This window comes from Mytilus trossulus, chromosome 3, assembly GCF_036588685.1.
Source record: "Mytilus trossulus isolate FHL-02 chromosome 3, PNRI_Mtr1.1.1.hap1, whole genome shotgun sequence".
Taxonomy (NCBI): domain Eukaryota; kingdom Metazoa; phylum Mollusca; class Bivalvia; order Mytilida; family Mytilidae; genus Mytilus; species Mytilus trossulus.
Genome location: NC_086375.1, coordinates 42,702,164 through 42,723,754, shown reverse-complemented (window position 1 = coordinate 42,723,754; position 21,591 = coordinate 42,702,164). Strand labels below are relative to the sequence as shown.

General features: G+C 32.0%; 1 protein-coding gene across 2 annotated transcripts in view; it reads right to left on the bottom strand.

Moving 5' to 3' along the window:
* Positions 1-21,591, bottom strand: part of LOC134711517 (collagen alpha-2(IV) chain-like) — a 55,705-nt gene that overhangs the window by 22,521 nt on the left and 11,593 nt on the right. For both annotated transcript variants that reach the window (XM_063572146.1, XM_063572145.1), the window contains 17 exons: positions 19,419-19,553; positions 19,045-19,089; positions 18,501-18,563; positions 17,093-17,173; positions 16,654-16,731; positions 15,928-15,990; positions 11,532-11,612; positions 10,592-10,753; positions 9,025-9,087; positions 8,553-8,651; positions 7,512-7,565; positions 6,778-6,997; positions 5,673-5,978; positions 4,925-5,005; positions 4,386-4,483; positions 1,451-1,651; positions 863-1,031 (listed from right to left, as the gene is read on the bottom strand). In XM_063572146.1, coding sequence (XP_063428216.1) covers positions 863-1,031; positions 1,451-1,651; positions 4,386-4,483; positions 4,925-5,005; positions 5,673-5,978; positions 6,778-6,997; positions 7,512-7,565; positions 8,553-8,651; positions 9,025-9,087; positions 10,592-10,753; positions 11,532-11,612; positions 15,928-15,990; positions 16,654-16,731; positions 17,093-17,173; positions 18,501-18,563; positions 19,045-19,089; positions 19,419-19,493 — 1,939 coding nt within the window. In that variant the 5' untranslated portion in view covers positions 19,494-19,553. The remainder of the gene's footprint in view (positions 1-862; positions 1,032-1,450; positions 1,652-4,385; positions 4,484-4,924; positions 5,006-5,672; positions 5,979-6,777; positions 6,998-7,511; positions 7,566-8,552; positions 8,652-9,024; positions 9,088-10,591; positions 10,754-11,531; positions 11,613-15,927; positions 15,991-16,653; positions 16,732-17,092; positions 17,174-18,500; positions 18,564-19,044; positions 19,090-19,418; positions 19,554-21,591) is intronic.

Genomic DNA, 21,591 nt, shown 5'->3' with positions numbered 1-21,591 from the left:
TGAATAATTAAGTTACACATTATGAACAAGTGAAACTGCGAGCTACTGCTCACTGATGATACCCCCGCCGCAAGTGGTTAATATTAATAGTGTAAAAATATGCAAGTGTTCGGTAAACAGGAAGTTGTCAAGTGATGAATTTGAAAACGCATCACACAGTAAAGCTGACTTATATAAATCCTGAAACCAAATTTCAGAAATCCTTGTATTGTAGTTCCTGATAGTTGTAGATAAAAATGTGACGAAAATTTTCAACTTGGCTATCATGTGTAAAATCATACAAGTGTTCGGTAAACAGGAAGTTGCCAAGTGATCAATCTGAAAACGCATCACACCGTATAGCTGACTTAGATAAACCCTGAAACCAAATTTCAGAAATCCTTGTATTGTAGTTCCTGAGAAAAATGCGACGAAAAATATTCATGGGACGGACGGACTGACGGAAGGACAGACAGAGGTAAAACAGTAAACCACCCCCCTTTTTTAAAGCGGGGGTATAAAAATCAGTAAAGAATTTTTTTAATCTCTCTACTAAGAAGATTTCAATGATAACATAGCACAGATTAGTTTTTGATGAAACCATTTTTCATCAGAGGGCTCATCCCGTCAGAGAGGGTTAAAATTTGAATAGATGGCTAATCTGTTTTATTATTCTTTCTGTCTTAATCCCCCTGTTGTACAATTTAGCTAGTGAAAAGTTAATTTTAATTAATAATAAATAAATATTTAGAAATTTTCAAAATCATTAGATATTAAAGAAAAAAAGAAAAATATTTAAGGGAGTTACAAAAAGAATTTAATGCATTCAAATTTAAATAGCCTACATAATGTATATTTTTAGCAATATTAAACATTTACCAACCTTTACGTCCATTTGCACCGGGTGAGCCATCGAATCCAGCTAATCCCTTAAGTCCTTGGAATCCATTAGTTCCTGGGTTTGAATCTCCTAATTCTCCCTTGAATCCAGGTTCACCTGGAAGACCTGGCAAACCGTCTAATCCATCAAATCCATCACTACCAGCATCTCCCTAAACAGATCACATATTATATCTAGTCAAATTACTAATATCAAGAGTTTAAAAAGAGCATTATTCTAGTTTTACTATTTTTCGTGAAAAGAAGTAGGTATATTGGTAATGAGAGCCCTTAAATTGCCATTGAAAGAGCAAAAATAGTCAAATTCTACAAAACTAATAAACTCATATTAATTTTTATTCATAAATGAACAGAATGTAAATATACTGTGGGTTCATTACTATTCATGATTTTGTATTGATATATGTACCAGGAATTTCAATTTCAACTCTCAATAAATAACAAATTTAATATAAGGCTTATATGCAAACTTTGGAAAATCCACAACATTCAAGATGATTTTTTTTTGGCTACAAAGCTATTATAAGTCCATTGAATTTCATGAGTCTTGCATTTTATGATCTTATCTTACCTTTAATCCAGGTAGTCCTGACAGGCCAATATTTCCTCTTTCACCTGCTTCACCTGGACTTCCTGCCATTCCAGGTAATCCAAATCTTCCTGGCTCTCCTGCCTCCCCTCTGTATATTTTGTTTGGGTTAGGATTTATGACATCACCAGGGAAACCCTTAAGTCCTGTTGACCCTTCTTCACCAGGACGTCCTGGTCGGCCCTGTACAGAAAACATGTATATATTTAAACAAATGATATCTTCCCATATATAAACTATTTCTGTAATTCTATTTCTGTAATTCTATTCCTGTAATTCTATTTCTGTAATTCTATTTCTGTAATTCTATTCCTGTAATTCTATTTCTGTAATTCTATTTCTGTATTTCTATTCCTGTAATTCTATTTCTGTAATTCTATTTCTGTAATTCTATTTCTGTAGTTCTCAGACAATTTATATACAGATCACTTAAAGGCCATTTAACATTTTGGCCTCATATTGTCTTACTAATGGCTCCAAGAAGGCTGTGTCAATCACCTGAGAATCATTTTTTTTTTTTTTACAGTTACACCAAGGCATTTAAGTTATCAAGTTTTAATAGTACATAATGCAACACTGGATACACTACAAAAGTCAAAAAGTCTGAAAAGACCAGTTTTTGTCTGAATTTGCATGAATTTTTACTTGACATTCTTAATTTGTCTAAATAATATTTAAAAATTCTTGACATAGTATTAATTTGTCTAATAAGGTTCTTGATTTTCTTGACAAGTGTCTTGACAGTATGAACATTGTCTTAAAATGTCTCGACACTTCCTGTATCATCTGATAAGAGTCTGGATTAGTCTCGACCAATTCTTGACTGTCTTAATTTTGTCTTGATCTGTCTTGACATATTCTTGACATTCTTAATAATGTCTTAATATGTCTTGACATATTCTTGACATTCTAAATAATGTCTGAATATGTCTCGACACATTCTTGACAGTCTGAAATATGTCTTGACACTTTCTCAACAGAATAAATTTCGCCTGAAATTTGTACAGACTTATTCTGCACTGTTTATGAAATTTTATTGCTGTTATATACTCCTTTTTATTATGGCAAAACTAAACTTTGAAGAATCAAGGATTAATTTGGTATAGTAAAATACCCTTTTGGTTCACCTAAATTGGAATACCCTGAATTATCCGAATATAGTTAAGTTTTGATTGTTTTAACTTCGAATATAAGTCGAAAAAACTGACAAACAGCATTTAGATTTTTGCAATTCGCAAAACTGCCAGTCAAATATGCTTTAATACTAAAATAGGTGTCTTGTAGGCAGTTTATAATATGTCTCTTTTGGACCCCATAATTCATCTTTTAGGTTTATGTGGCTAAAAAAAGATGGGGGGGGGGGGGGGGGTGTGTAGGTCAAAAAATTTGTTCTTGATTAAAAAAAACTTATTATTTTTTTAGAACAACTCAAAAACATTTTTTATTCAAATTGGAGTGTTAAATTTTTGAATTTTTCATCAAAATGATGATTTTCATCATTTTCATCTATTAACAAAATTTTGAAATTGTAGTGGCATGGTGCATGGTTGGTCAACTGATAAGTTGTATGGCTGATTACAGGTAAATCAGTAATTTCTCAACAGTTGTGTGTATTCTGGGGTATGAATACCTTAATTTTATGGGGAACATCCTGTTTATGTGTAATACTTAATATATATTCCAACAGATGACATTACAGAAATTTTTTATCTGTTAATGAATGATTTGTATATCATCATAATTTACTTTTTATATAAACCACATTTTTGGACAATATAGTTATTTACCATATAAATATTGAATATTATGAATGTAGAATTAAATATGTCTACATTATGATTGGTTTAAATCATTTAATTTATAAGATTTAGGAATCAAAATTTGTAATTTAAAAAAAAAAAACATTTAAATTGTTTTATATCAACATATCCACATTTAAGTTATTTTATACATTAGATTTTATAGCCACATTTGCATTTGTACAAAACATTTTGATACCCAAATTTTCAATTATTTTACATGCCCAATTTTCATTTTTTGTTGTAAGAAGTGTAACTTGAAACAACAGTACATTATGTAAAGAGAAATAAAGATTAAATATTTGTAAAACTGAGAACTGTCAAGTAAATTTAAGAAACAATTCCAAATGTTACGTCAAGCCATACTGAGAAAAAATAAGAATGTCAAGAATATGTCGAGAAATTTTAAGACAGTATTCAAATGTCAAGAATTTGTCAAGAAATTTTAATACCTTTTCAGAATGTCAAGAATATGTCAAGTAAATTTCATACAAATTTGAAATAAATGAGAATTTGTCAAGAAAAATTAAGACACAAGTCATACTTTTGGAGAATGTCGAGTAAAAGTTCATGCAAATCAAGACAAAAACTGGTCTTTTCAGACTTTTAGACTTTTGTAGTGATAATAACTCAAAATTATTAATTAAATTCATAAAGGAGACAAAATATAATTAATACCCCTTAAAATAAAGCCAATAGACCACTTTTGAGTTCATCCGTAACCAGTACAAACTCTTCAATTTGAATTATGTGCGCCTTTATGACGTCATTTACCAGATAGAGGGGATCGCCTGTATCCCTGCCCTATTTACATTCATCAAGCGTCTTAGTGATTGTCATTTTGTAGGATAAACTAGAAATAATGGTTTTTCTGTAGGTACTTAATGACAATTCCCTAATGGCAGCAGTGATGATTGTCAATTTTGAGAATTCAATTTGCCAAATAATTCGTACAATATAGAAGTATAGTACTCCAACCACTGGCTCAACATTAAATGGAAGTGACGACGCCCCTTAAATGCACAAATGATGTTCACTAAAACCAGAGTTTTTGACGGAAATGCATCAAACTTGAAAGTTGTCTATTGAATAGCCTAGTTAAAATAAATTTAGCTCACCTGGTTTCCATCAGCACCAGAATTTCCTGTATTACCAGGTACTCCTGACTGACCCTTCTGTCCAGGTAATCCTGGTAAACCATCAAGTCCTTCAAGTCCTAAATATATCAAGAAGATATTGATGATAATTTTCTATCATGTTTGGACAAGACAATGTTTAAAAGATTTGCCCTTAGTGTTTCATTATCAAACTTCTGAATAAAAATATTGAGACTTTGTCCTGAACTAACTGAACTTGTCATATGATATTGTTGTTTTTCATACATTTCAAATAGAAAGATTTTTTTTTCTTGTTTGTTAGTAAAAGTCATTAAAAAAAACACCCCAATTTTTACGAAATGAATGACAGCTGTTAAAAAAAGAACGATGGTCAAGAAATAGACTGGTCATAACAAACAGCTTTGTGTGGAAATGAAATATACAGATAAACTACATTGTAACTATTTCTACATCAATATGTTTTAAAGAAGTAATTTCCAATCAAACAAATTAACCAATTTTGGCATCATAAAGATTTTTGTTTGTAAAAAACATCTTACCAGGAAGACCAGGTAATCCAGATTCTCCTTTGAATCCTTGTGCTCCACCTGGACATATTCCACAATCCTCTCCGCTACCTCCTGTAAATCATAACAAATATAAAGTTATTTACATGTTGTGTACAGATGTGTTTACACTTTTTATTATCTTGATCTAAAAAGAATACACAAACCAACAAACTTGTGTTAAATAATAAAAAAAAATAAAAAACTGTGTTCCAATGTCCCCAAAGTTGCTCATATTTTATATTTCCAAGGGGCATAACTCTTTAACTTTCTTAAGTCATGTTGAGAGCTTAACTCATACCCTAATCACTAGTGGTTGGGTCAAATATGTGGCCATGATAGAATCTAAATTTAGCCATGGAAAAACTTATTGGTATCAATTTTCGTGGATTGAGAAAAACTTGCTTTTTCTTGGAGTTGTAATTTCATGGTTTTGCCTAAGTCTGCATACAACCAGATAGAAAATTTGTAATTTGTTGAACATTTAAATTTGTGATTCACCTGTACCTATGAAAACCACTAAAATTGGATTGAGATAAACTTACGTTTTCCTGGATATTTAATTTGGTGGTTAAGCAATCTCTGCATACAAAGCCTTAATAAAATTTGTATTTTGTCGAAAATTTGAAATCATGGTTCACATATACTCACAAAATCCACCAAAATTGGTATCCAACAAATATTAATGAATTCACAGTAGTAGAATTAAAGGAAAGCAAATAATTTGAAATCATGATATTACCTTTTAACCCAGGTATTCCAGGGAGACCATCCCGACCGTAATCTCCACCATCACCTCGCTCACCAAACAATCCAGGTGACCCTTGTGGACCAGTGATATCAAGACCAATTCCAGGAATACCAGGCAAACCAGGAAATCCATCATCTCCTGGACGTCCAGAAATACCATTGACACCATCACGACCAGGTCGACCTCTGAACCCTGGCTCACCTACTACATCACGTCCTGGACTACCAGGGACTCCAGTTTGACCCTTCTGTCCAAGAGTTCCAGGAAGACCTGGATTTCCGTTACCACCAAAGCCTCCTAAAATGGAAAAGAAAAACATTTAAATAACAAAACTTATCTTGAGAAGAGCTTGCAAATATACTGTGCTGAAATGTGCTTCAGAATATACTAGTAAACATGCTTAGTTAGGGATTTACGGTAAAAATTACCATAATCCAATTATTAGTATGTTTCATTTTTTCTTTTATTCTCAAGCCTGAACAAAACAGATCAGATGTGGCAAAGTTCAGCTCACAATTAAAGATCTATTTACACAGCACTAAATTTTTCATTTTCAGAAATCCATAATGTTAAATCATTTCTAGAGTTGAGTTAATCATTGAGGTAAACACTTTGAAAATAATTGACCTAATTGTAATTATTATTGGAATAACCCCTTTTGCATACTGATATAGAATTTATCTTTTTAAATATTTTCATTTTAGTAACAGATCTAGAGGCTCAAGACTCTGTTTACACTTGCATTTTTTCAAAATCAATCTAAATTTAAACCAATATCTATATTTGAAATGACATTGATAAAAATAATAAAAGTAAAACTAGTTTGATGAAATAGAAAGAAATATTATGAAATATTGTCTATATTTTTCTTTCATGCATAGAAAATAATTATATATATAATGTGTATCCAGGATTTTTAAATAGGGGAAGCCCATATCAGCCAAAGTCATCAACACTTGGAGTGGGACATGCAATAAGTGTATAAAGTATATACCATATACATATATCCATATAGGCAAGGCCTGGGAACCCTGCCCTCCACCTATAAATTTGTGTCTGATTAATTTGAATTACATGGTAAAAGAAAAATACCTACCTCTCTCTCCAGGTTCTCCTGGAATAGAAAATCCTGTTGCACCACGAAGTCCAGGTAATCCATCAAGTCCAGGCAGACCTGGCCCACCAGGTGGACCAGAAATTCCTATTTCACCATCTCGTCCAGAGAAACCTTTCTCTCCTGTAAAACCTACATCTCCAGGACGTCCTTGTGCACCTGGCTGACCATCTAGATCATTTCTAATATCTCCTGGATATCCCTATGAAGACAAAAAGATGCTATGCTCTACTGACATAACAGGCTAGCTAAACAACTTTCTTATCATCTACCTACTAAAACTTAAAGTGGTACCCAACACCTTCACTAAAATTAATTTAGCTCATTTAAATTTTATAATATTTTGATAAAGTATTTACTTTGACCCTTTGACAAAATTATAAAAATTTCAAAACATTTGAACCAACCAATTTATCAGAAAATTTACACTGGTTATATAGCAGCTTGACAAACACTTATTTTGATCATTTAGAAGCTTAATATTCCCTAAACGACACAACGTATTTAAAACATTTAGCTGATTTTACAGAGTTATCTCCCTGTAGAGTTAGGTACCACCTTATTGATAAATTCACACATTTTCATCTTTTTTTATAAATCAATTCAGAGTTTGAGAGAAACAATATTATATAGAAAGATAACAAAAATATTTTTCTTTAAAATAGAATAAAGAAACCAGCATATTTTCAATAGATTGTTTCTTGCAAAATACATACTACTGGTCCTTCATCTCCTCTGATTCCCTGTCTTCCAGAATCTCCTGTTATCCCCTAAGAAAATAGTAAAAATACAATAAATCATTATTGGAGAGCTAGGTCATGACTCCTTCAAGTGTGAGTGAATATTTCAGCTTTTTTTTTTTACTTTTACACCCCAAACCTGGCTTTTATTTATTTTGTGGCTGATTTTACTCTCTTTACTATATTTTTAGTCATTATTCTTTAGTCTATAAAACCCATCCAAACCCTCCTATCAAAATTTACTTAAACAAGAATGTGTCCACAGTACATGGATGCTTCACTCTAACTATCATTTTCTATGTGGGCCTTGAAATTTGGCATTAAAATTAGAAACATCATACCATATAGAACATGTGGGACAATATCCCTAATGCACATCAAAATGAGAAACTCAAAAGTTGTGTGTAAACAAAAAATCTCTGTGTAGTGATATTGGACATGTTTCTATTTTCAACAAGTTACTGAGCATAACCAATAGTGTTGATATGGAATGTAGAGAAACATAGAATAAATGTGTAAAAACTATGGAGCTAATAAATGTGTTCAAAGGATCAAATTTTCAAAGAACTTGTTGTGTTAAAAAGGGGATTTTTTACCATGAGGAGCAGCATCATGAAAGGATTTTCAGGGTATGCTAATCTAAGGAAAAAGTTATCTCACTTCGAACCCCAAAAATTTAACCACATATGTGAAAATGTCTCAGTTTCAAAACAAGCTTTCATACATATCCAAGTTTACCATATGGACTGAGCTTCAGACAAAAACGTTACCATTCCATGGAAAATCAATTAAGGATATTGACTAATATGAACTCTAAGTTTCAAGTTGATAAGACTTCAACTTATACCTTAACCAAAAACTTTAACCTAAAGCGGGACAGATAGACAAAAGAACTGATAAACCAACAAAATGATGAACAGACTGAAAAACATAATAATAGAGGGGCATAATAATAAGTGGGGCATAGAAATCTATGATGATAATGGATTGATATAAATTGGGTTACTTTTGGCTTACCTTAACTCCTTTAAATCCATCAACACCCTCCCTTCCTTTGTCACCAACCATTCCTTTTGGACCATAAGACCCAGTTGGTCCATCTTTTCCTCTCTTACCCTGTAGAAATACATATGTAAAGATATAATTATAAAATACATATCAATTCAAATATAGTTTTTTTGGTTGTATACATTGTTAATTTAGAACTCCCATTTTTTTGTCACTATCTATTCTCTTTACTTAAAATACCTTTCCAAAATGTCTTTCTTGGAATATACAGGAACAAAATGTAACAAATTCAAAATTTGCTACATTGAAAATGCAGTTCACAAATACAAAATTGGTTTCATTAAAAATATTGGAATAATAAAATAAAATATTATCATACAATATCTTCATTTCTTTCTTCTTTTTTATTTGTTCTTTTCTACTGAAATAAAATGTTCAAAGATTTGTTGACCAAATAATTCTGAAGTTAAAACATACATACCCTTCGACCTTCTGGACCTTGTTCTCCTGCTGGCCCTTTATTTCCATCTATTCCTTTCCTTCCCTGAAATATTATGTTCAATATTTACAATTATACTTGAGGGGTCAGTAGGTGGCCTGTTGCAAGGCAAAATTTCTGTCCCTACCCAATATACCCTGATTTTTCAGTGGCAGTCCAAATTTCTCCAACCATCATCCTGAATGGCCTCTATTATGACATGACCTATCTATTGTATTTCTTGTTAACTTGTTCTTGTCCCAAACATGCATAAAATATTTGTCACTGAACATTAAGCAACAAACAATCATTCAATCAATGAAGCAGTTTATACATGTTATTTATAGTCATTGATTTTTTACAATGTTTTTCTGAAGAAGTTTTTCCCTGTATTTTATACTCCACATGAATGAACATGATATGCTAACAGCTATGCCCTCTTGTCTCTAGTGATTCTCAGAAAAAATATTATTTTATATACCAAAATTTACGGTAGTTGTCTCATTGGCCATAATACCACATCTTCTTATTTTCTAATGATATAAATATTCAGAGTAAGTTTATATATTTTATGAATATTTATATATATATTTTATAAGTTTAATATCTGATCATTAGTAGGACTTTTTCTATTCTTTCTTGTACATATGTACTGTGATTCTTTAGTGTTTTCTTAAGAAAAACAGAATACGACATGTGATAAGAAATCTATAGTTTATTCTTAATCATGTATAAAGTTGACAAACAATTATCATATGAAATTCATTTGTCAATATACTTGAGGTTGAAATTTTCCATTTGAAGTTATATATGACTAGCATATAAAAACAAAAACTAATCGTAGTTATACTGAAATGTTCATAACTTATTAGTATGTTTTTCTTTAAAGATTTTTTTGTGAAATGTAGAAAGAGGATTTCTCGGTTGTAATGTTTCACATTTTGTTTACCAGGGCCTTTTACAGCTTACTATACCAAACAAATTTGCTCATTGTCAAAGGCTGAAGAACAATAGCTGTACTGCAGACAAGCAGACTGACAATTCATTATTTTTCAGAAAACCATTGCTTCTTTAAAATTTTCTATAACTTTAAAAACATTGTGGTATGCTACTTATTCACAGCAAACTATTTGAGGCCTGAAACTAGCAAAAATGTAACGAAGATCACTGAACCCATGAAATTGAGTTCACACCTAAGAAGAGGCTTTGTTGGATAGAGCCATAAACTTGTCCTGGTAAGAAAGCACAAATTAAGATGAATTTCATTTTTCAAACATAATATTTCCTGCATATACAGTTCAACTGACCCATATTTTACTGGTGTAATCTAATTTACAAGTTCACTGAAATTCGTCACTGACTGCCTGGGTCAGCAAATTTTGCAAGATTTCAGTATCTGACTGGTTTTTATTTGTACTCTGGTTTTATTAGACTTTAAAGCTCTACTTTTAAAACTTGCCTTCACAAATACTTACAATTTGAACTTAATTTCCTGTTCAACAACTACCTAACAATAGAATGGGGTCATAAATAAGCAGTTATTAGTCCTTTGAAATAGAGAATTACTTACATCCTCTCCACGACTGCCAGGGAGACCTCCCAGTCCTGTTGCTCCTTTCTCTCCGGTCTCTCCATTGTCTCCTGTTAGACCAGGTACTGCAGTTCCCTCTCCCCCTGTCTGATCATTACTATTACCTGGGGGACCTGGAGGTCCTCTACCACCTTTTTGTCCCTACAATATTAGTGGATAAAATCTATAAGAAGCCAGCAAAATATAAACGTCAAATAGTTGTTTAACTTTTCTTAGACAGCTGATTATTTTCAATTATCATAATTAGGCCAGATAAAAGTATGTATGTGGTTCCAGTTACAGCATTTATATCAAAGTGCTTGTAAACACAGAAGGATAAAAATTGCTTTAAAAATTTATCAGTGGGAAGTTTAAATTGAATATTGCAATCTCAATATTCTGGAAAATGGGAGATAACTCAGATTCCTGCACCTTGCAAAAGCTATGTAAAATTCTTGACAGGTGTAATATTGTTTTGTGACTTGATTATCTGATAAATTTCTGGAATTGTTCATGGACAGGATGTATAGAATGTTGTGTATCAAAAAAGTAGTGATAAGCTTTGGAAGATTTAGATATCAAGTCAGTAACACTCCATGCAATCTTTACCCCAAAAATAGGGTTAGAAGGTTGGCAATTTTTTTCTTCTCTGATTGTCAAAATCCAGAAAAATTTGTATGTTTACTGCGAGTCTGAATCCAGTTTTTAGTTAAGAATTTGTTGCATTTTAGCCCTAATGGATACTTCTGATAGAAAAGCAGATGACAAATAATAAAAAAATGAACTGCATAACCTATCAATATTTTTAGTTTATCTTAACTAATGCTCTACTGACTTAATGTATCAATTTTGAATTCTAGATCTTTTTAATTTCATCCATATAATACATTTGTATATCCTTAATTAGGTGGAATTTCTTACTTTTATTCATCATACATACCCTGTCTCCCTGAAGTCTTATTACAGCTGGACTTCCCATATCTCCTTTTGCACCTGATTGACCTTCCATACCATCTATACCCTAAAACAATTCACAACAATTCAGCAAACTTAAACATCATGAAATATTATCATTTCTTATTACTGGTACAGTGGTAGTACTCAAGCTTAAGGTTACCTAAACTTGAGCATTGAGCTAACGTTTCAAAATCTGTTGTAATTTTTCAGTTGTTGCAAAAATTGTTATATAAAATGTGTCTACTGACAATTTGGCAAAACCTAGAAAATATATTTAACGTAAATCTAACATCTCCTTAGGCGCTTTGAAACCAGGTTTAATCCACCAATTTCAGCATTTGATAATGCCTGTACCAAGTCAGGAATATGACAGTTCTTGTCCATTCGTTTTTGATGCGTTTTGTTATTTAATTTTGCCATGTGATTATGGACTTTCTGAATTTTTGTGATTAAACCTTTTAATTGTATGTCTATAGAAATTAAGGCTCTATACTCATTTAAAAAACTTTACATATACATACCTTTATTGCACCTTAGATAAATTGTAAAATGTTGTGATTCTTTTAACGCTGTCACATGGTGACCCCCTATGAAACTGTAGAGAGTTAGTAAATTTCATAGGGGGTTCATGACGCGTTAATGTTGACGTCATCTATTAATGATGTTGTGTGTTTCATTGTTTATTTTTCAACAAAATGCAGTAGAAAAAGTCCAGCGTGCGATAAATTTGTTTTTTGGTCAACTACTGTCCCCCTACGGATCCATAAAGGGTGAATAAAAATCCATAGGGGATTCGGCCTCTCAACTCTCCCCCTATGGGTTTTACTAACCCTCTATGGATCTGTAAGGGGTCAGTAGTGAACCATATAACTTATAGGCAACATATATCTCCTCTGATTCCAGCACTAAACATATACATGATATACCTACCGGTAAACCATTATCTCCTTGTATTCCAGCACTAAACATATACATGATATACCTACCGGTAAACCATTATCTCCTCTGATTCCAGCACTAAACATATACATGATATACATACCGGTAAACCATTATCTCCTCTGATTCCAGCACTAAACATATACATACCTGGAAACCTGTATCTCCTCTGATTCCAGCACTAAACATATACATGATATACCTACCGGTAAACCATTATCTCCTCTGATTCCAGCACTAAACATATACATGATATACATACTGGTAAACCATTATCTCCTCTGATTCCAGCACTAAACATATACATGATATACCTACCGGTAAACCATTATCTCCTCTGATTCCAGCACTAAACATATACATGATATACATACTGGTAAACCATTATCTCCTCTGATTCCAGCACTAAACATATACATGATATACCTACTGGTAAACCATTATCTCCTCTGATTCCAGCACTAAACATATACATGATATACATACTGGTAAACCATTATCTCCTCTGATTCTAGCACTAAACATATACATGATATACCTACTGGTAAACCATTATCTCCTTGTATTCCAGCACTAAACATATACATGATATACCTACCGGTAAACCATTATCTCCTCTGATTCCAGCACTAAACATATACATGATATACATACCGGTAAACCATTATCTCCTTGTATTCCAGCACTAAACATATACATGATATACCTACCGGTAAACCATTATCTCCTCTGATTCCAGCACTAAACATATACATGATATACCTACCGGTAAACCATTATCTCCTTGTATTCCAGCACTAAACATATACATGATATACCTACCGGTAAACCATTATCTCCTCTGATTCCAGCACTAAACATATACATGATATACATACCGGTAAACCATTATCTCCTCTGATTCCAGCACTAAACATATACATACCTGGAAACCTGTATCTCCTCTGATTCCAGCACTAAACATATACATGATATACCTACCGGTAAACCATTATCTCCTCTGATTCCAGCACTAAACATATACATGATATACATACTGGTAAACCATTATCTCCTCTGATTCCAGCACTAAACATATACATGATATACCTACCGGTAAACCATTATCTCCTCTGATTCCAGCACTAAACATATACATGATATACATACTGGTAAACCATTATCTCCTCTGATTCCAGCACTAAACATATACATGATATACCTACTGGTAAACCATTATCTCCTCTGATTCCAGCACTAAACATATACATGATATACATACTGGTAAACCATTATCTCCTCTGATTCTAGCACTAAACATATACATGATATACCTACTGGTAAACCATTATCTCCTCTGATTCCAGCACTAAACATATACATGATATACCTACTGGTAAACCATTATCTCCTCTGATTCCAGCACTAAACATATACATGATATACCTACTGGTAAACCATTATCTCCTCTGATTCCAGCACTAAACATATACATGATATACATACTGGTAAACCATTATCTCCTCTGATTCCAGCACTAAACATTTACATGATATACATACTGGTAAACCATTATCTCCTCTGATTCCAGCACTAAACATATACATGATATACCTACTGGTAAACCATTATCTCCTCTGATTCCAGCACTAAACATATACATGATATACCTACCGGTAAACCATTATCTCCTCTGATTCCAGCACTAAACATATACATGATATACATACTGGTAAACCATTATCTCCTCTGATTCCAGCACTAAACATATACATGATATACCTACCGGTAAACCATTATCTCCTCTGATTCCAGCACTAAACATATACATGATATACATACTGGTAAACCATTATCTCCTCTGATTCCAGCACTAAACATATACATGATATACCTACTGGTAAACCATTATCTCCTCTGATTCCAGCACTAAACATATACATGATATACATACTGGTAAACCATTATCTCCTCTGATTCTAGCACTAAACATATACATGATATACCTACTGGTAAACCATTATCTCCTATGATTCCAGCACTAAACATATACATGATATACCTACTGGTAAACCATTATCTCCTCTGATTCCAGCACTAAACATATACATGATATACCTACTGGTAAACCATTATCTCCTCTGATTCCAGCACTAAACATATACATGATATACATACTGGTAAACCATTATCTCCTCTGATTCCAGCACTAAACATTTACATGATATACATACTGGTAAACCATTATCTCCTCTGATTCCAGCACTAAACATATACATGATATACCTACTGGTAAACCATTATCTCCTCTGATTCCAGCACTAAACATATACATGATATACCTACCGGTAAACCATTATCTCCTCTGATTCCAGCACTAAACATATACATGATATACATACTGGTAAACCATTATCTCCTCTGATTCCAGCACTAAACATATACATGATATACCTACCGGTAAACCATTATCTCCTCTGATTCCAGCACTAAACATATACATGATATACATACTGGTAAACCATTATCTCCTCTGATTCCAGCACTAAACATATACATGATATACCTACTGGTAAACCATTATCTCCTCTGATTCCAGCACTAAACATATACATGATATACATACTGGTAAACCATTATCTCCTCTGATTCTAGCACTAAACATATACATGATATACCTACTGGTAAACCATTATCTCCTATGATTCCAGCACTAAACATATACATGATATACCTACTGGTAAACCATTATCTCCTCTGATTCCAGCACTAAACATATACATGATATACCTACTGGTAAACCATTATCTCCTCTGATTCCAGCACTAAACATATACATGATATACATACTGGTAAACCATTATCTCCTCTGATTCCAGCACTAAACATTTACATGATATACATACTGGTAAACCATTATCTCCTCTGATTCCAGCACTAAACATATACATGATATACCTACTGGTAAACCATTATCTCCTCTGATTCCAGCACTAAACATATACATGATATACCTACCGGTAAACCATTATCTCCTCTGATTCCAGCACTAAACATATACATGATATACATACTGGTAAACCATTATCTCCTCTGATTCCAGCACTAAACATATACATGATATACCTACCGGTAAACCATTATCTCCTCTGATTCCAGCACTAAACATATACATGATATACATACTGGTAAACCATTATCTCCTCTGATTCCAGCACTAAACATATACATGATATACATACTGGTAAACCATTATCTCCTCTGATTCCAGCACTAAACATATACATGATATACATACTGGTAAACCATTATCTCCTCTGATTCCAGCACTAAACATATACATGATATACCTACTGGTAAACCATTATCTCCTCTGATTCCAGCACTAAACATATATATACATATTTGGATACCTATATCTCCTTTAATTCCAGCACTAAGCCTACACATGATATACATACCGGTAAACCATTATCTCCTTGTATTCCAGGTTCACCATCATAACCAGGTCTCCCTTCCAGTCCCTGCATATAATTCAGAGCTTTAAATATTCATTTATGGATAGCTGAAGATTAATATAGCCTTCATAGTGGGTTTATAGGAACATTAACGTTATGTTATGTATGTAATATTTGCTCTTGATTAGGCTAAAGACACCCATTTTTTATTTGATCATTTAATAGAGTAATGTCAACAGTATCACAAAAAAGGTATCTCTCACAGCCATATAAATTGTAGTTTGAACCAAATTTGGGGGAATATGTGACACTTTTATCACCCTTTTTGTAATATTTTATGGTAAATAAGTGTAGAATGTTGTAGGGGCCGATCCAGCCATTTTGAAAAGGGGAGGGGGTTCCAACAATTGTCCCCATTCAAATGCATTAATCATCCAATATTTGTTTTATCAAAGAATACTTTAAAAGTTATCAACAAAAAAACAAAAATAGAATTTACTCCTTGCAAAAAACATGGCTTCACTTTTAATGACCTTTGTAATTTTAAAGATTCAAACCATTATAAAGGATAGTAAATAACTAATTTTTTTTTTTTTTTTGTAATCAAATATTTTTTATTTTGAAAATAATAATGTGCACATTGCAATATAACAGTTTAATTCGCATTGGATAAAATCAGTGATTTTTCACTTTATTACAAATTCCTCTCCCATTATATTATATACTGACCTGTAATCCTGTCTGGCCTGGTTCTCCAGTCTCTCCTTTGAATCCTAATCCAGGAAATCCTAGATCTCCCTCTTCACCCTAAAAAGAATATGATTATAAACATCATTTATCCAGTTTTTGATGCAAATATTTCATACTTAAATTTAAATGACAATTTCATTTTTAATGGAGACTAGATGTAGATCATTAATAAGTTATTAAAATATTTTTTTTATTTTCAATAACGCAGTGTTTGAGTTAAGTATGACATCCATTATCACTAGTACACATTTTTGTTTAGGGGCCAGCAAAATAACGCTTCTGATTGCTGGATTTTCTCCCTGTAATGAAGACCCATTTGTGGCCTTCGGCTGTTTTCTACTCTTTGGTCAGGTTGTTGTCTCTGACATATCATCAAATTTTATTTTAATTCCATTACAATCATTTATAAATAAATTACCTTTGGACCCCTAAGACCTGATGGTCCTCTTGAACCTTGTAGACCAGGCAATCCATTGATACCATCTCCTCCTCTTATACCCTGTATAACACAAAAAGATGGATTAAAAATAGTCCAAAAGTCTGAGATAAATTACAGCTTATCTCTCATTTACTTACTGGTACTAGCTAAATGCTAATTTTCTCCACCAAATATGTTTTTGTACAAAATAATTTGTAAAATAATTGATCCATGAATTAAAAAAAAATATCAACAAGTGACAGATCAACACAATAGTTCATGAATGCAAATAGTGCTGGAGCATGTTGAGTTAATTATCAATGTTGGTAGGTCAAAAATTAGAATTTCTTGATATTTGATATATGGATTATTTATTCTGTTATAACCATTGACTTAAAACATGATAAATGAAATAAATTAGAATTTCTGATGAAATAGAGATATGTTTCACTTTTTTTAATTCTGAAAGTATAATTGCATATATTGAAAATAAAATAGCATACATACATTATATGCAAAAAAGTCTGTAAATTAACTATGACTAAATATGCAGTGATAAGTAGGCTCTGAGAAAATGCTTAGACTATCAATACAATGTATAAATACGGTTTTGATTTCACTAATAGTTTATTCTAATGCAATTTGGATGTAACAATTTTTTTCATTGGCTAAAAGTTGTCGTCAAATACACAGTTGACCAGGCGTAACTAAGGAGAAACACGCCATTTTGAATTGATGAATCAACAAATGTTCGATTACTACTATTTATCGAAAATAAAACAACACCTACCTCGAATTCGCTGTTTTAATGTAATTTTATCAGAATTTGAAGCGTACAAGTAACGTAATAACCTCCAGTTTGTAAGTTTTCATGTGTATGACGTCACGTTTAGCCATGACGTCTTTGTGCCAAAATCATTCATGAAGTTTCACGGATTTTTTTTTATTTGACAAATTTAGACATTTTTTCAAATTTTATCATATTTTTTCTTTTTGTAATGCATTAGAATCGGAATAACAGTACCGTAGTTGAAGAGTTGCCACCGTCAATTTTGATTTGACGGTCGCAAATCTCCGTTTTACTGTCTCCGCTATGCGTTGCCAGTAAAACTGCATTTGCGACCGTCAAATCTACAATTGACGGTGGCAACTCTTCAACTACAGTACTGTTATTCCTTAAATATGTTGGGTTTTTTTCAGCTAAAAGATTGTGGTTATTTATTGTTTGTTCACCAAAATGAAAACAACTTAATACCATAGGTAGAATATCCATTGTTTGGTTCGTTCTTAACCAATCAAAACGTTTCGGTGTACACTTTTGAAAATAATACATAGAATGCATTAGATTCTGAAATGACCAATTGAATCAATGTTATAATTGACATCATATATATGTTTGCTGTCCTACCTTAGTTCCATTACAGCCAGAAAAGCCAGGTGGACCAACTATACCCTCTATTCCTTCAATACCCTGTAAATAACATTAAAGTTTATTCAATGGCAATTCTATTATCATGATTATACAATTATGAAGTAAAAACATACTTTATATATGTAATCTTTTTTGGCTGAAGCAACTACAAATGCTGACTTTTCTTGGCTGAAAAATGAATCATACTTTGTGTCTTATTTCACTATCTTTTAAAAACTGATAATTTTTAACATATTTTGGCATAACAATTTATTAATATCTAATTCTACTTTTTAAAATACCGTACTGTTTTTCAAAATGTTATACAAGGAACACAAATTCAGAAGAAAAAAATATAATCAAACTGTTTCATCATACTAAATTTAACACAATACAATTAAACATGTGAATATTTTCATCCAGAATATAAAATCCAAAATTTGTAAGCTCAATTTAAGAATTAAGTATCTTAAAAAAGATGAATTGTTAAAATTTGAAGTGTTCATAAGAAAAAATGCCATAAGAGTACATGTATACTTACTGGGGTACCAGGTACACCTGGAAAACCTGGGGAACCAGCTCCACCCTGTAGGAAAGAAATGATGCCATGATTTAGAATAACATTCCAAGAAATCTGTAAGACTCAAACATATTATTATCAGTTCTAAACACAATTATCTATAAAATATTTGTCCAACAATTATCAAATTTTCAATTATGGCTTATACCTCTTTATGGTTTATTAACCCTTTCGCAGCGAGTGTATCCTTGAGGATACACAATGCACAGGGCTGATGTATCCTTGTATCAGTAGTGAAAGTGTTAAGAGGTAACAATTAATCAAACATTATAAATGTAAGATTAATTAATTTTACTCTGGTCTTTTAAGGTAAATACAAAGTATATGATACCAACCCTAATTCCTTGATTTCCCTGGCCTCCAAATTCTCCTCTATCACCAAAATATCCGACTTGTCCATCTCTACCCATAGGGCCCAAAAATCCAGGCAATCCTCTAGGTCCCCTCAAGCCTGACAAACCGCCAACACCCTGTTAAAAAAACAAAATGTTAACTGCAATCATGAAAAAAGAAAAACATAGCATATTTACAACATTGTCAAATCTGGAACTGTTTCTGACTCAAAGGAGAATAAAACATTTTTTAAAAAGAGGTCACTTTTCAATTTTCCTCAATCATGTTAATCCTTCTTTACTAAAATCAAAGTTATTGAATTTAACTATTTCAATATAATTCAACTGACAATTTTGAAGAACTTAGAATACTCATCTAACACATAGAAAATTAAATCATGAATGTCATGTTATTTTATATCATTTATAAAATACAGATAAGAAATGACTATTTTTTTAAAAAGATTTCAATAGAGATCTCTTGCGGAAAAGGAATTTTTACTGCATAACAAGCAAAAAAGAGTATAACTAATTATCTGATTTATCTCCCTTGTAGTATTGAATTTTAAGTTATCTCCCTTCTTGTATAAAAAATAACCTATATCTCTTGATTAAAAAAGTCGACCGTACAAGGGCTGTATAGCCAGTCAAGGTCGTTAAAAACTTCCATTTGTTGTTGATTAAAAAATTACATACTTGAAACTAAAACTTCCCATAATGATCATGAAAGTTAACCCCTTTTTATAACTTTGCATATTATCAGATTTGATTTCAATAAAAAAAAACCAGATGCTTCGCAGGGCGTAGCTTTATACGACCGCAGAGGTTGAACCCTGAACGGTTGGGGCAAGTATGGACACAACATTCAAGCTGGATTCAGCTCTAAATTTGGATTGTGATTAAATAGTTGACACAGCATAGGTTTCTGACACAGAATGAATGTGTTCTAATGAACTTAAAATTTTTGTTTTCTCTTAGAGCAATTCACTATGCTGTTCAATATTAATCCTCTCAAAATAATGTTTGAAGAAATTTTCTTTTTATTTATGAAATTTCAAATGAGAAAAATTGAACCCAATTTTTTAATCACATCCCCTTTCCCTTATTCCAAAACTAATCTCAATAAAAATATTCTAATGGAGTTTGCAACAATAACTACTCATTTAAATACATCATAAAATAAACTGTAAATAAAATGTAAAAAAACTGCTTGTTATCACTGAATGGTAAAGATTATTTAAATTTATCAGTTGGTAGTAAAAAGTGAATATACATTGTATATTGTATATAACAAAGATTTAAGTTTATTCTGGACAAAGAAAGATAACTCCAATTAAAAAAAAATCTTGCAATAAGATATTTCTTGCTTACTATTTTGGACAAAGAAAGATAACTCATATTAAAAAAATAAATTGCTATTTCACAATATTGTGAAATTAGATATTTCTTGCCATTGCACAATACTGTGCAATTGAAAAGACTTGCTATTCCACAATACTTAATATAATAATTTTAGATCCTGATTTGGACCAACTTGAAAACTGGGCCCATAATCAAAAATCTAAGTACATGTTTAGATTCAGCATATCAAAGAGGCCTAAGAATTTAATTTTTGTTAAAATCAAACTTAGTTTAATTTTGGACTCTTTGGACCTTAATGTAGGCCAATTTGAAAACGGGACCAAAAATGAAGAATCTACATACACAGTTAGATTTGGCATATCAAAGAACCCCATTTATTCAATTTTTGATGAAATCAAAAAAGTTTAATTTTGGACCCCGATTAGGGCCAACTTGAAAACTGGGCCAATAATAAAAAATCTAAGTTCATTTTTAGATTCAGCATATCAAAGAACCCCAAGGATTCAATTTTTGTTAAAATCAAACTAAGTTTAATTTTGGACCCTCTGGACCTTAATGTAGACCAATTTGAAAACGGGACCAAAAGTTAAGAATCTACATAAACAGTTAGATTCGGCATATCAAAGAACCCCAATTATTCAATTTTGATGAAATCAAACAAAGTTTAATTTTGGACCCTTTGGGCCCCTTTTTCCTAAACTGTTGGGACCAAAACTCCCAAAATCAATACCAACTTTCCTTTTATGGTCATTAACCTTGTGTTTAAATTTCATAGATTTCTATTTACTTATACTAACGTTATGGTGCGAAAACC